At 38.4% G+C, this 16,363-nt stretch overlaps 1 protein-coding gene across 4 annotated transcripts; it reads left to right on the top strand.

Annotated features, from left to right (window-relative positions):
* The first annotated feature begins 239 nt into the window (after window positions 1-239).
* On the top strand, window positions 240-10,108 carry LOC117867052 (cycloartenol synthase). 4 transcript variants are annotated; one of them, XM_034751369.2, is made up of 18 exons: window positions 240-506; window positions 1,903-2,088; window positions 2,258-2,347; window positions 2,430-2,624; window positions 2,720-2,804; window positions 4,030-4,196; window positions 4,508-4,696; window positions 4,764-4,877; window positions 5,331-5,453; window positions 5,558-5,680; window positions 5,905-6,003; window positions 6,405-6,461; window positions 6,878-6,924; window positions 7,016-7,159; window positions 7,254-7,431; window positions 7,803-7,883; window positions 7,983-8,066; window positions 9,764-10,108. In XM_034751369.2, exons 1-18 carry the CDS (start codon window positions 309-311, stop codon window positions 9,878-9,880), a joined length of 2,277 nt encoding a protein of 758 aa, XP_034607260.1. In that variant the 5' UTR covers window positions 240-308; the 3' UTR covers window positions 9,881-10,108. The 4 variants fall into 4 exon arrangements, 3 of the variants coding, with proteins under 3 accessions (XP_034607260.1, XP_034607261.1, XP_034607262.1); XM_034751370.2 differs by lacking the exon at window positions 6,878-6,924 and having other exon boundaries at window positions 7,047-7,159; XR_011896294.1 differs by lacking the exons at window positions 7,983-8,066; window positions 9,764-10,108 and having other exon boundaries at window positions 7,047-7,159.
* The last annotated feature ends 6,255 nt before the right edge of the window (window positions 10,109-16,363 follow it).

The raw sequence follows: 16,363 nt of genomic DNA, 5'->3' as shown, positions 1-16,363 counted from the left end.
TAATTTCAGTCAAACTACTAAATCCTAACGGGAATTATTGTAATACGGTATCGGTTCATGCCCTGCTTAATTTCGCTGTATGTTTACCCGAAGGGGCAAGAGATGGAAAATTAAATACAATACGTACCTGAGTAGGTTACCATCAGCATCAGCCAGCTGTTAGTCAGCTACATCCAACCACACGCGTGCAACTTCCCCATCAACTTGAACCGTTTAGTCCTCTATAAAAGGCCAGAACACATACATCTAAGCATCGGCAGTTAGCTAACTCAGCCCTCTTCTAGTCTTCCACTGCGTTGCAGCTTAACATGTGGAGGCTGAAGGTGGCAGAGGGCGGTGGCCCATGGCTGTGGTCGACAAACAGCTTCGCGGGGCGGCAAGTGTGGGAGTTCGATCCCAAACTTGGCACGCCGGAGGAGCACGCCAAGGCGGAGAAGGTGCGCCAGGAGTTTGTCAGGAAACGCTTCAAGCAAAGGCATTCAACCGATCTCCTCATGCGTATGCAGGTTTGTGTAATTTGTATGCATGACATAATGTTTTAAAAAATGAAATAATTAATGTAAGCATATACTTGGTCTATATCAGCAATAAATAAACACAGAGGGACTGAGACATGAACAACTGGTGATGATTTATTTTCATTGCATTTTGACAACCACTAGTGATATATAATGCCATATCACTAATAAATATAGATGGCTGTGCCACAGGATAAAAGGATTCAGAAATTAAAGTTTAATTATGACAGCTGACTCGGGCTCTGTCCAAATATCACTACTATGGAATGCGTCATTAGTTTACTACCAGTTTCGCAACCGGTACTACTAGTTCGGTACTAAAAAGGGCCCTTTAAGTACCGGTTGAAATAACCAGTACTAAAGGGGTATTAAAAATAAAAAAATTGAAAACCCACGTTGGCCCTGCTGGCTCCTCCCTGCCGCTGCCCTCTGCCCACCCCCTCCCGCCACCCGTCTCCACCCGGCCCCACTGCCCACCTCCGCCCTGCTGCCCCCGTCCACCTGCCGCCGCTCCCGCCGTTGCCGTTGCCGCTTCACCTTGCCCCGCCGCTGCTCCTCACTGCCGGTGAGGGGTGAGCGGAGGGGGGAGGAGAGGGGAGGCAGAGGAGGAGAGGAGTGAAGGTGCTATGAGAGAGAGAGGAGTGAAGGTGCTATGAGAGAGAGAGGAGAGAGGGTGCTGTGAGAGAGAGAGAGAGAGGAGGGGTGACGAGACAGGATAAGAACGAAGGTGGCCGGGTGGAACGTGTGGATAAGGTGGCCGGGTAGAGCGGGACGGGAGCTTTTAGTACCGGGTGGGAGTTCGACCTGGTACTAAATGTCACACTTTAGTACCGGATGGAGGCTCCACCCGGTACTAATGTGCCTGGAGCCCCCACTAGGTACTAAAGGGGATCACGGGAGACTGCTTGAGGACTATCCGTTAGGTTGAGTCTCGAGATGAATGCTCAGTTTTTCAGAAGTGTATCATTCAAGCTCACATCTCTCTCCCTCTCTCCCTCCCTTCCGATTATAATGTAATAATTAAAATGAAAAGCAGCTAGCAGTTGTAGGGAATTAAACGGTAGTAATTTAATATCACCTAACCATTTATATGATGTGATCAAATCCAACGCTGGCCGATGAGCCAAGTATACAAATAAAATGTATTCTAAAAAACAAAACACATACAAAAATCTATTTAAAGAATTTCACTTTCAGACGTCCCCCTTTCATAACATGTATTTTGTTTAGCTCATAAAAACATGCATTAATTCAATCTCTTTTCAGAAATTGCATCACAAATAGAAAATAGTCGGAGGACCATTTAATTTAATGCCCGATTAACATGCATATACACCGTAACTAAAACAATCAAGCGGCTAATAACATTTGTCATTTTATGCAGTTCGCCAAAGAAAACCCTATTAAGTATGACCTTCCCGCTGTCACGCTAGGAGAGCATGAAGGTGTTACAGAGGAAGTCGTATTAACCTCTTTGAAACGGGCAATGAGCCGCCTTTCAACTCTTCAGGCACATGATGGACACTGGCCCGGGGATTATGGTGGTCCTTTGTTTCTTTTGCCCGGCTTGGTACCTACTCTGCTCCCACTGGATCGACACAAAATCAATGTCATATGCCAGCACATATCTTGCTATCTAGTTACCCATGGCACTAGAGATGCAAACAATCTTTTCTATTTTATATGTTTTACACTATACAAGAATATACAATTATATAAATTTTAACTCTTTTAATCAGATTATAACATTGTATGTATGTGGAGAACTGGACACTATTTTATCATCCGAACATCAGAAGGAGATGCGCCGGTACATCTATAATCATCAGGCAAGGTTACTTTATTGACAATCTTGATAATCCTGCAATTGGCAAGCGAAGTTTCATTACATTCGTTAATTTAATTGTGTAGAATGAAGATGGAGGCTGGGGGTTGCACATTGAGGGCCACAGCACCATGTTTTGCACAACATTGAACTATGTTACTTTGAGATTACTTGGGGAAGGCCCAAATGGCGGCGATGGAGCTATGAAGCAAGGTCGAAATTGGATTTTAGAGCGCGGAGGAGCAACATTTACAACGTCATGGGGGAAGTTTTGGCTTGCAGTAGGGGATTAATTAACCCTTAGCCACGCCAGTGTTATTTAATCTTGCTTCACGAACTAAAGTACTCATGAATATCTCTTAACTATACATTTAAGGTACTTGGAGTATTTGACTGGTCTGGAATCAACCCGATGCCACCAGAATTATGGCTGTTGCCATATTACCTGCCGATTCACCCAGGTTCTGATTTCTTCCTTGAGGCACATTCCATTGTGTTACATATAAGAGATTCTGAATTTGTCGTCAGATTATTCTATGTTTAACATAGTTTATTGAAAAGAATAATTATATCTAAAATATCAAATTAAATGAGCATAATTAGATCTATTATGAAATGTATTTTCATAGATATATGGCGCATGTTAAAACTTTTATATATGAATCTGGTCGACATCGAATCTTTTACTCAGGACAAACACAGAAACTTATCTGCGATGGAACCAGAGCATGCAATAAATGTCTGTTGGTAAATCATAACAACTACTGTACTAACTTAGAGTGTTGTTTGGTTGCATGCACTACATAATGCATGTATGGATGATTTTGGATGGTGGGGTTCAACCAATTTGCTTGTATTCACTCCTACTAGTAGAATAATAAATTAAGTAGGATGGCTTCATCATCGATGAGTTGGTACAATTCACCCAACCAAACAAAATGATCGTTATTATTTTGAATCATTTCATACAACCAACCACACCCTTAGTGTACCGTGCATAGGTGCTGCGCATGGCAGACTGAATAAATAATGAAAAGATTGAAGCAAACCTAGGCATCTAGTGACCTTTTGCTCAGGGTAACAACATCCCATATTGTGAATTGTGGCTGGGGATTATAAAGCAACACCAATTGGAACATAAAGCATTCATGATTAGCAAGAGGATAAAAGTTGACAGCATATATTTACATATTGATTTGTGAATGTATAAATTTTAATGGCGATGATATTAAAAGTGCACTTTTGTGTCATTAATTCAAAAAATTATAGTTTTCTGAAATACAACGAAAATTAAATTATATGTTTTACAAACATTTTTATCTAATATAATGAGTAATTTCAAATACTTTCACAATAGATAAAGTAGAACTTTGGGGAGTTCATGCTTAATTTTACTTTAAGTGAAACCAGTAAATAAATATTTTCTTAACCATTCCACAACTTTCCTTTTTGGAAAGGGGATCGGGAAAAAACATTGACTATACCAAATCTTTAGGCTTTGTTCAGTGAATTGGGCTAAGAAACGAGGGAGACAAACAGGCTCAAGATTATTTATTTGTGTACACGTCATATTAGTTTACTATAGACTACTTCTATTGCCATACCTCATTGTTGATAAGTAGTATTACTTTCTTTTGTGTTAGGATATTTTTTGCTCATGCTATTACGCTTCACTAATCGTTTCAGGCCGAATGTGGAGTCATTGTCGATCGGTGTATTTACCCATGTCTTACGTTTACGGAAAGAGGTTTGTTGGCCGTATGACACAACTTGTCCAGGAATTGAGAAATGAACTCTACAAAGACTCATACAGCCATATTGATTGGAACAACGCTCGAAATCAATGTGCTAAGGTTTGTTGAAAAGTCTGAATTATAACATTAGAAATATTAATCCGATGAACAAGATGGTTTTGAGTAATAAGTCATGATCATAAGAAAGCAGGCTTATTGTACCAAGTGATGTTAATTAGCTTCGTGTATAAGAATACATAGGATATAACTGAATCTTTTAAATTGACAACTCAACAAGGAAACAATCATCAGTATTTTTAGACAAAATCGCTTATACCAGTCACTATAAAATCACTACAATATGAATGCAGTTATTATAGTGAATATCGAAACTTAGATAGCTGCCATATTTTTTCTTGCTTGTACTTTAGGAAGATTTGTACTATCCGCATTCGTTGGTTCAAGATATCTTATGGGCCACTCTCCACAAGTTTGTTGAACCTTTTATGATGAGTTGGCCCGGGCGCAAATTGAGGGAGAAAGCATTGCGCAAAGTATTGTGTCACATTCATTATGAGGATGAGAACAGTCGGTACATCACAAGTGGTCCTGTGAGCAAGGTATTCAAGATTAGTTTACAATTCATTTGTTCAACTGATCGCTCCAAATTTTTTTTTATTATCACAGGTAATGCATATGCTTGCTTGCTGGATTGAAGATCCAAACTCAGAGGCATTCAAACTCCATATTCCTCGAATCTATGATTATTTGTGGCTTGCTGAAGATGGCATGAAAATGAAGGTAACTATTGCTGCCCCTTTTACTTGAAACTATTGCTTATTCTTATGCCCTATTATTTTTTTAAATGGACCAAGCAGGAAAGCTGCTGATTATATTAAAAAGAAGTATTCTTTTGCCCTCTGGTGTGATTATGAAGGCATGCAAGCAGTGCTTACACAATGCTGCCCTATGGTGCACTCTGCATGCATGCATCCAGAGCGTGGTTAACGACTAACCGTAGCTGAATAGGACCACAGCTTACATATTGTATCTTTTGCTCAAGAAACAAGCACCAACAACAGTACACAAACAGCATATATAAATCACTTTGTATTTTGTTGAGACGATGACTTCACTCAACTATATTGACTAACATGATAAAATGAAAAAAACATTAATCCTATTGTCACTTTTATTGTCATGTTTTATTTAATGACATGATATCGAACTTCTGTGCACTGTGCTTAATTGAAGGGCTATGACGGCAGCCAACTATGGGAAGCTGGTTTGACAGCTCAGGCCATTGTGGGTACTTGCCTTATCGAAGACTTTATAGTAACTCTTAAACGGGTGCATGCCTTCGTTAAGATGTCACAGGTACATGCATGCTACTAGCCTGGATATCTCAACTTTTCTCCATGAAGTGTCAATTGCATTTATTTGGCACACTTATAAATTGGGTATTTTTCTTACCATGAAAGGTTCTTCACAATTGCCCTGGTGATTTCAAAAACTGGTATCGCCACAAGTCGAAAGGTGGATGGACATTTTCCACAGGCGATCAAGGTTGGGCTGTAGCGGATTGCACGGCAACAGGACTAAAGGTGAATATTGGTTGTCTTTATTTTAATTATATTTCTTTTTCCCCATCTAAATCGAAAACTATTTTGGACATGCATAACAATATACTGTAGCTTTTGTACGTATGATATTCAATAGTGCTCTGTGCTTCTATTCTTGAATATTGAAAATAAAATTTCAAGCTCATCATCATAATTTATAATATTTTTTAAGTAGTTGTATTTATTTGATTTTTTCTTACCTCCAGGCAGCACTATTGTTATCAATGATTTCCCCTGAAAAAGTTGGTGAACCACTGGAAGCTGAAAGATTTTATGATGCTATCGACTGTCTGCTGTCTTTTAAGGTAAGCACCCTTGAATTTTTCTCGTCTTCTGCATCAGCTGTCATCATAGAATAAGTCATTGTCCCAATTGCCCAATTTAAAATTGTAAACATAGCCTGTGTTTTGCACGCTCCCTACTAAATGCTTGGAGTAGTGGAATTATTAGAACTATTTTTTGTCATATCACACATCGCTCAATTTTAAATTACATGAACAGGCAGCAACAGAACTTATTGTGGATGTAAAAAACACTTTTAATATTATAAAATGAGCTTCGAATACTTGCAAAATTTCTTTGCTAGCAATTTCTCTTTGATTCTAATTAATGTATACATCAATGTGTATTCTTTCAAATATTATACTTTCAACGCATCTGTTGAGAGAGCCAGCTCTCATATCTTTGTCTTATTTAACCATCTTAGAATAACAATGGTGGTTTTGCGACATATGAGCTTACAAGGTCTTACAAATGGCTGGAGGTGAGTAGTCCTTTCAGGATCTTCCTTGCTTGCGTTGCTGTCACAGTACTGCAAGTTAATTTTTCCGTGCATGAATCAGTGTAAACGGTAGCTCAAGATAACAGACGATTTCCTTGTTTGGTGAACATTTCAGGATAGCTCAAACAAACAGTCACAGAATGAATCAAGTTGATAAAATCATGTTCGTTTACGGTGAAAGCATGGAATTCATTTATTGGTTTTGTACTCTTGGATGTCACTGGATTAGAATGCAAAGATGAACTAAATACTTACTAAGTTATCAAAATGCATATGTTAGTACAGATCCACTTGGCTCGATTAGATATTTAGATAGTGTTGAAAAAACTACAGCTACATTTATCCATGTGATTGTTAACTATGTTTCCTCTATACTGATGTGTTTCATGAAAATTCAGTATCTTAATCCTTCAGAGACCTTTGGAGGCATAATGATCGATTACCCGTAAGATGCAATAACCCATTGATTTTCGTTTGTTGTACTGCCTTTTTATAAGTAAGACAAACTCAAACAAAGTTCACAACTGAATTCTCAGATATGTTGAATGTACATCATCATGTCTTCAGGCTCTGGTGTTATTTAGAAAACTCTACCCTGCGTACCGCAGGAAGGAAGTTGACAACTGTATCAAAGAAAGTGTTAGCTTCATTGAGAATATTCAAAGGAGCGATGGTTCGTGGTTAGTATTTCCATATCGTACCATGCAAAGAGAACAAGTATACTATATATGATAAACCCAGAATATTTTTTACTCATGAATTACTCCCCAACAGGTATGGCTCTTGGGGAATTTGTTTCACATACGCCACATGGTTTGCTGTGAGGGGATTAGTTAGTGCAGGAAGCACGTTCAGGAATAGTCCTAAAATAAAAAATGCCTGTGAGTTTCTGTTGTCAAAACAGCTACCTTCCGGTGGCTGGGGAGAGAGCTATTTGTCATGTCAGGACAAGGTAACTGATTTCAGATAATTCTGCTTTTTTTTTTGTCCTGATCTCCTCCATCCGTCCAATGAAAAGTGCAATCCTATTAACTGGACACAACTACCTTCCCAATCAGATTTGATTTGAGTGCCAAAATTAACTGCACGTGGCAAACAAATGATGGTATGATAGTCTTTTCACACCACCACTAATATGTCTGAAAAAAATTAGGATTGCAGTCTTCATGAGATGGAGCCCAACAATGTTTTCATAAATTGCAAACATGCTATTTATTGTTCCATTCTATTTGTAAGCAGTCCTAGTAACTGGATCACAACTACCTTCCTAATTTGTAATACCACTGGAAACAACCATCAATCCATTGACTCCCATTTGATCAGGTTTACACACATCTAGAAGGCAAGCGACCTCATGTAGTGAACACTGCTTGGGCCATGATGGCCCTAATTGACGCAGGACAGGTCTGGTTTGTTTTTGTTTTAATATTTTGTTTGCTGATTTTTTTGTTCCATGGGCTCATTCAAAAATCACAGTGTACTTAATTAATTTATTTGTTATAGGCTCAGAGAGATCCAGAGCCTCTGCATCGAGCGGCGAAGGTTTTGATCAACTTACAGTCGGAGGAAGGAGAATTTCCACAACAAGTATGTAATAATATATAATCGACAAAACACAAAAAACATGAATTTATTCTTTCCATCTCTGTGGTCTTCATTTAAACTTTGTTACTTATATTATAAAAAATAATATAATGTTTGGATCTAGGAAATAGTAAAAACTTCAGCCACTACTAAAATTCCTCTATTTATCAATTAAAATGAGATGAGGAGAATATTTTTTCACCTAATATCAACTAATATAATGTTTGGATCTTCTATTTTTTGGAATAAATTTTGAATCGCAGAATAACTTGTTTTTTTAGGATGGATGGAGTTTGGTTTTTCTATAGAACTAACAGAGAGATCTGTACAGGTTTCACTTTTTCAGGTAGTGCGCATTAAGAGAAGTTTAGATGATAAAAATACTAATTTGCTAAGTAATCTTGGAAAATATGTAGTTCGCAGCTGCCACTCAAGGATCTAATTAATGAATGAATAAAGAATAAAAAATAGGATGCTAACAAAGTTGTAATCGGTAGTCTTGTCACACCAGATCCATTGGATATTCAAGATCAGTGACCAATGATTTCATATTATGACACATGCGTTTAGGGTTAGCTAAAACATATGTACGTGTAGGGGTGCAATCGTATATAAACACATATCGCTGATGCTATATTCCTATTTCCCATTTTTCCTTTGAATCATAGTCGAACCTGGATAGTGCCAAATATAAATGCTAATGCGGAATGTCTTGTAATGAATGGCATGTCAGTCACAAATACTATTTTGGATACTACTAAAAGTAACTACAATATATCACATGTGTTAGGATCATTTAGCCATTACTCAAGTACAAATTCCTGCTCAATTGGGCATGAGTAAGCATATTCATGATACATGGCATAGCACATACCCAGAGCGACATAGACATTGGCATAGTAAAAAAATTAGTGTCTTACAGACACTCGAATATACTACATTCGTACACACTGCGTTGGTGTATTGATAGATAGATAGATAGTTGCACAAAAACAGCAATTGGTATTTTTTTCATTACATTGAGCTTGAAACTTTATTCTTAAGAAAAAACCCTCAAATTTGCAAACATTGTTTTTCTTATATATAAGTCAAATATTATAAACTTTCCTTAAATTTTGGAACCTCTATAAAAAATGATTCACTTTTATGAAGAATATTTGTATTTGTACTGCTGTATTTATCTGAAGTTAAAATTTTAGCACAGTACTTCAAGTAAACTTATAAATACCTTCGAGAAAGAACAAAGAAGTCGAATACACTTATCAAGGAAAAACACATATTAATTAGGCCTTAGCCAAATTAAGCCTACAAAGCCAATCTAAATGGATATTTCGATACAATCATACAATACAACTATCCAACTCTGATATCCAAACTAAATATTCCAATGTTGTCCAGCAATGATGTCTGATGGTTACTTTCCTCCTTGTATTTTATGTATGAGAAAATGATGGACATGTGAAAGTAGATTCTAAATAATTATCTAAACCTCTATGGATGGTCTGTAAGTTGGTAAATACATAAACTGTTTATTGCAACCATTGTATATGCGATCTTATCACTATAGGATCACATCTCTTGCTGTCTCTGCCAATTAATTTCAAACATAGTTAGTTATATTTACCTGAATGGCCACTTTTCGTTTATGATTATCCACTACCTTCCATCTTTTTTAATTAATTGTGCACTTTGTACAACAGGAGATCATTGGAGTTTTCAACCAAAATTGCATGATCAGTTACTCTCAATACAGAAATATCTTCCCTATATGGGCTCTGGGAGAGTATCGCAGCCAAGTTCTTGGTTCAGGAAAGTGATAGCCGAAGCCGAGTTCTTGGATCAGGAAAGTGATAGCCGATGCTTATCATTCAAAGTGATATATTGCAGTAAAACACCGGCAAGCGGGTGGCAAATATTGCCTTTTACTTCAAACAGCTTATATATACTCTCCTATGTATTTGCTAAACTAAACCCTATTTTGTCTTTTGTACAAATTATTTTGCTAAATAAGCCTTATGAATAATCGTAACTAGCAGTATTGTGTATGTGTATCTCTTTTTATTTGAACTTGTAAGTAGTATTCTTCTGTTAGAAATTTCATGATTTTCCTGGTGAAAATTTTATTTAAACTACACTTTTGGAGAGCACATAACAAGTATAAGAGAGCAAATCTCAGTGTTGTACTAGCTTAAGCAGCTTGTAAAGATAATGAATAGCATTCACGTCATTCCTGGTTTAGAGATATGCAACGTAGGACCATCATATGGGAAGCCCGGGGTTTCTGCTTGCTTTCCAAAATGTGGTTTCCCTTAATATGAGGGCACCTCCAGTGACTCAGCATTTTTGCTGAGCAAAATCTGTAACCTATCAGAGTGTTCGCTGTCAAGAGCATGCGCTTCGGTTTTGGGGACCCTCCAGTCCTCCACTCAAAAAACAGCCTCACTTCTCTGCCCACACGTCAGCCCCTGCGCCCACCCGTGAGCCAGCCCTAGCTAGTCTCCATTCTGTGCGCCCGCTTGATTTTTTATTCTTCTTGGTTCCGCAGCATGTGGTTTTTACTCCAACACGCAAACGTCGAGTGCCACTGCGTGCTCTGTTCAGTTTTCTTGATCCGCGATTCAGTTTTTCCCTCACGCTGGAGCTGCCCTCGACGTCAAATAAAGAATATTACAACACTAGGCCACAAAAAATTTGTGCTAACGGCTAAAAGGGCACTGTACTGGTAGGCCAAGCACCCACCAGCAATCTTAAACCAGCACAAATAGTGGTCTGTGATAGCGGACGACGTTAGCCACCCTCCAGCAAAAAGACTTTCAATGCTGGCGGGTGGTTATACTACCCGCTAGAAATATGTATTTTCCCACCCTATATATTATTTTCCGTGATTTGTTTATAATTTCTATTTCCCACCAGTTTTTAGCCGCTAAGTGATTTATTTATAATTTCTATTTCTCACCAGTTTTTAGCCACAAATTTAAATATGTATCTCCAACCATGTAACAACAAACTTAAATAATAAATAATTCACATTATTAAAAACTTCATCGTACAAAATAGAGAATTCACATTATTCAACAAACTTGAATAATAAATAATTCACATAATTCAACATTTGGAATAGAGCAATTATTTGCGAGGCTAATATTAAAACTACTTCGTTCATCTACAAAGACGTGTGCATTCGTCCGCCATCAACACACCATCTCAATCAAAAAAATCTCCATCCTCATGACAAATCTCGCGTTAGATGAACCTTGCCATGGCCCTACAAATATTGTTGATTTGACCTTCTAGGAGCGACTAATGGTGATTTGGGATCCTAGGCATTTGCAGGTATATAGTAAATGAAGATTAGGATGTATTACCATTAAGAATTTAGCACAAGGCAGTGTATTAGAGACTTACATCTTCGGGGTTCGTCCGGTACCTCCCATTATTTCTGAGGAACTTGCACACGTAATATCCGCATAGCGCAGTACCAGGAGGTTGCATGTGGCACTGCAATCAAATAGAAAAATGATGAGTTGTTATTAATGACAAGTCTACATTATATGAAAATAAACCAAGTTTTATGTTCTTACGAATCTATGACATATTATTTTCATAGCTTTCTTCCTAGGGCATTCCCCGCCTTTCATTACATAAAGCTTGTGCACACTTAGAGGATATAAAGACAAGAGTTGGTAACACAAATTAGGTGCATAGAATCTCAACATGCATTTAAGTACTACCAAGGAATGTCTTACTTTTGTAAAATGCCTATGAGTTCCTTGTAACTATCTTTGCTAAATCTGGCTGAGTCGAGGACCACTACTTCTCCATGCTTGGGGTAAATAATGGTGCAAATCCAGTGATCTCTGCATTATATTAGAATAATTTATATTATATACGGTATTAAATAGCACCAAGTATAGAAATAGTAATTTAAACTAACTAGCTTACCAAAAATTGTAAACCGCCATGATATGAGTCTTGTGAGCCTACTCTTGCAATTTACATAGACACTGTGTGCATTTCATCTCTGTGGGTCTTTTCTTTTATAGCATTTTTCTCCACTTGTGTCTGTGCTGCTTCCATTTGTGCTTTGACCGTCTCCATCAATTTGAACTTGTGCTCTGGCTTGCTAATTCGTGCTGGGTCAAGGTACGCTACCGAGAGCTGTTCGTCAATTCTTCCTCTTTTCACTGCAGGAGGTCAATTCTTCCTCTTTTCACTGCATCCTGCAGAATAGGTAGTCGCTTAGGTACTTGACATATAAAATATATACGTATGTATGTAAACTCGTGTATGCTGAACATGTGGACTTACAAGCACTATACGATAATGAGCTGAACGTCAAGGCGTTGATGACGGTAAAGTCTGTGCAAATCCTCGAAATCGATCACAATCTTGTAATTGAGAATGCCAAGGAAAACATTTTTTGGGACACGTGTGATGATTGCTCGAATGCTTTGCTTCATTGCGGTCATGATCCATCTATGCAGCTTATTCAGTTTCCATGGGAGCGTGCTTCTTCGCAGCCTTCATGAACTTCGATAACTCTAACATGAAAGTAAGCGAATGTCTCTGTATGCTATACATCCATGCTCTATGATCCATCTTTAACAACCTATAACAACATTTCTATGTTATATTAACTAATTCAATAAGCTATTCTATAAACTAAATTAAATTATGGATATATTAACTAATAAGTAGGAAGAAATTTAATAAGAAACAATTCTATATTATCCAAAATGAAACTCAATTAAACAATTCTATATTACCCCAAAGCTAATGAATCTAGAAATGATGGATAGAAGTTGAAAAAGAATGTTGGAATGGCACAAACTCACCTAGCCACCTCTTCCAAAGAAATCAAGAGCAAAATTTTCCCCTTAGATTTGGTGTTTTTAGAGCCTTTCCCAAGCAGTTAAACCTAGGATCTAATAATTAATAAGAAGAATGAAAAAAATCAAACTCAATTATATATTAATTCAATCAACTTCCTTGATTGAGACTATGGCTGTAATAATTAATAAGCAGGAAAAATATAATAAGAAACAATTCTATATTACCCTAAATGAGAATAAATTGAAACATGGAGGTAATAATTAATAAGAAGGGAAAAAATCAAACTCAATTATATATTAAGATAATCAACTTCATTAATTAAAACTATGGATGTAATAGTTAATAAGAAGGAAAGATATAATCAAACTCAATTCTATATTACATTAAAATGACAATAATGTTTATAATATGACCATAGAATTTTTTCCACAAAAATAATTCATTTCTAGTTTTTTTTTCTCCCTTTCCTCCTCTATCTCCTAGTTCTAGATCTAGATCTAGATGACAAGCTAATGAAGATAGAAATGATGGATAAAAGTTAAAAAAGAAGATTGGAATGGCACAAACTCACCTTATATAGCCACCTCCTTCAAAGAAATCAAGAGCAAAGCCTTCCCCCTTAGATTTGGTATTTTTGGAGCTTTTCCCAAGCTCCTCTTAGGCAAGCTCCAAATGGAAGGTTGCCTAGGTAAGAAGATGAACAGGAGCATTTATGGTGGGCTCTGTGCTGGCAGGCGACATAAGCCAACCACCAACACAGATCACCCCATCTGTGCTAGCGGTGGGCTTAGGTAGACTGCAAGCACAGTGGCCTCTAAGCTGGCGGGCAACATAAGCCCACTGCCCTGTGCTAGCGGGTGCTTGCGTCGCCCGCCAGCACAGTGGCCACTGTGCTAGCAAGTGCTCGGCCCAAGGAAGCCTTGTGCTGGCGGGTGCCAATCACGCCCGCCAGCATGCTAATTTGCCTGTGCTAGCCCAAATGGTTTATGGAGTAGTGACACTCTTGTTTGTTGATTTTCCGTTAGTCTTGTGAGAATATATGTGGTTCCTGCAATTAACTTCTTAATCCCAAAAATTAATGTTCTAGTGTAATGGTTGGTAGATCAGATGATTTCAAATTATCGATTTTAAATACCCTCTTCTCTACAATTTGAAAACAACATGGCATATTTGTATCTATGAAGGAACATCTGTAAATGTGCAAATGTTCATTCTAGAAATTTGCCTATTCATCAAGGTCTGTTTATTCGTAAAGGGTTTTATAGGACACATCATCCCATCATCAACTGGGCACCCCAGTAGTATACTAGTATATCGTTCTGAAGGTTGGACGCGAGATATTAGGCCCAAAATATTTTAGCTAGCTGACGTACGGGCCATGCAGGAAGAAAAGTGGAAATGTAATGCAGCAAAATAAACTGGGCTTCTGCAAGAAAGATTAAGCCCTAATATACAACAGCGCAAAATAAACTGGGCTTCCACGTGAGGGAAAACACTCCGCCCCCTACTAATCAAAGCTCTCCCGGTCATCTCGCCGAGACGTGCAGCGGATCGACTCGTTCCCTAACCCTAGCTTCCATCCTACTCCTTGCAGCGCCATCTCGCATTTTCTATTCGATCCCCCATGCACGGCGTACCGTCTCTCCTCGATCAGTTTATGTCCTTAATTACTTTAATTTCCTGCCGCTTAACCAATGGAGGTTCATGTCGTAATTAGTCATTTCTGTGCTATCACTAACGTGCCCTAACCAAGCAACGTACGTTTCTATAGTGGTGGTCACTGTTGTTGACATACTACGCCCCACGAAATCTGTATATAGCTAGATTCTGTCGCAACAACGCGTGCCTGCGATCGATGTTAATTGGTGATCTCACGTTAGCTGCAAATGTTAAACACTGTCTGTCAGTCTGTGGAATAATTGCTTTATATCCCAAGGATGGTGGGTCGATAACAATTAGCAACGTTCAATTTCTTTTGTACATCGATCTTATCACGAAACGAACATGCATGTTACGTAACAATTGCAACATAATAATGTATGATCCGCACCTGCATTCAGTGATACATCATATCAATGCCCTGAGTCTTTTAGTAACTCTTGAAACGTCTATGCCAATTCTCGAGCTGAAGGCCTGCAATTGTTGACAATTAATCATTACATCCGACCACTGCTGGTGGTTGCATCAACTGTGCTATACATATGTAATGTAAGCAATACTTACTCGGGAGTGAACGCTGCAAAATATTTGCCGGCTGTCGACGAAGATGGCGTTAACTAGGCCTGTGCATGGGTCAAGCGACCCACCCAATCCATCCGTGTAGACCCAACCCAATCGGAAAAAAACTACATCCATGGGTTGAGTTGGATTTCAGGCCCACCCATCTATTGGTATGCCTTGTTGGGTAGGTACATGACCCAACCCAGCTGACCCATCTAATCCATGTACGGTATTTGAAGGAGTCGCCCCGTCGCCACTGCCAGACCACCTGCGAAATCGGCAATGGTCGCAGCGTTGGTGTAGTGGCCACCGCCAAGCTCCGCTCGTCATCCCCTGCCGGCGGCGACCCAATCCCCTCTGCGTGACTATGAAGGTTAGTTCATTTGATCCCCATACTCCTCTTGTCCCAATTCCTTGCGGTTCCCTTTTTCTCTGCACGGATGAATGGATTGGATGTTGCTTGCTTGCTCCTGGTGAGAGGTTAAGGTTAGAGATTTTAGTGCTATAGATACAAAAAAAAACATCACTAAGGTTGAGGCTCCAACAGTCCCACTGCTCACACTCCCAAATCCTTTTCCCCTTTTTATTTTGATGTCCATGAGATCTGCTATGCGAGGGTGATAACTGATGAGGTTATTTGAGGTCCTTAGTATGTGAAGTGCATTTGTTATATTTGCGAGTCTATCGTTTGCAAGCGATAGGAAGAAGAGAGATTTAAGATTGTTTACTGCCTTTGATAACTGGCCATGGAACTGATTGGAATATAGCCTTAGTACTGATCGATCTAGTTATTGACTAATTTGTTTATTAAGTTCAATTTGTGATCAGCCCCAATATGGTAACCTGTGGGAGTCGATTCTCAGAGCCCGACTAATATTGTTTAGTATTTGGTGAGATTCACAATTCAATGATGTGATATTTTTAGTCACTAGATGTCTGAAAAATATCTAGGTTGTATGCTTGTATTTTCACCACATAGGAATTATTGCTCCGGAGCATTGTTTTGCAGTTGCATACCTCTTTTTGATCTTTAGTTCTACTTCAAACTAAATTTCTACAATTTCCTCTCACACGACATGATAAAGCAGTTATATTTGAGAAGGCACTTGCAAGGTTAAACACAATTCAAAACATACTTTAAGGACTATGTTCCTCGATCTGCATCTGATTGGTGTAATGCTAAGCGTGTTATTCATTTTTGAAGATATTCCATAAAGTTACAGTGCATCTATCTGGTTCTCTTCGTG

This window comes from Setaria viridis, chromosome 8 (assembly GCF_005286985.2).
Source record: "Setaria viridis chromosome 8, Setaria_viridis_v4.0, whole genome shotgun sequence".
Classification (NCBI taxonomy): Eukaryota; Viridiplantae; Streptophyta; class Magnoliopsida; order Poales; family Poaceae; genus Setaria; species Setaria viridis.
This window is presented reverse-complemented; position numbering and strand designations above follow the sequence as displayed.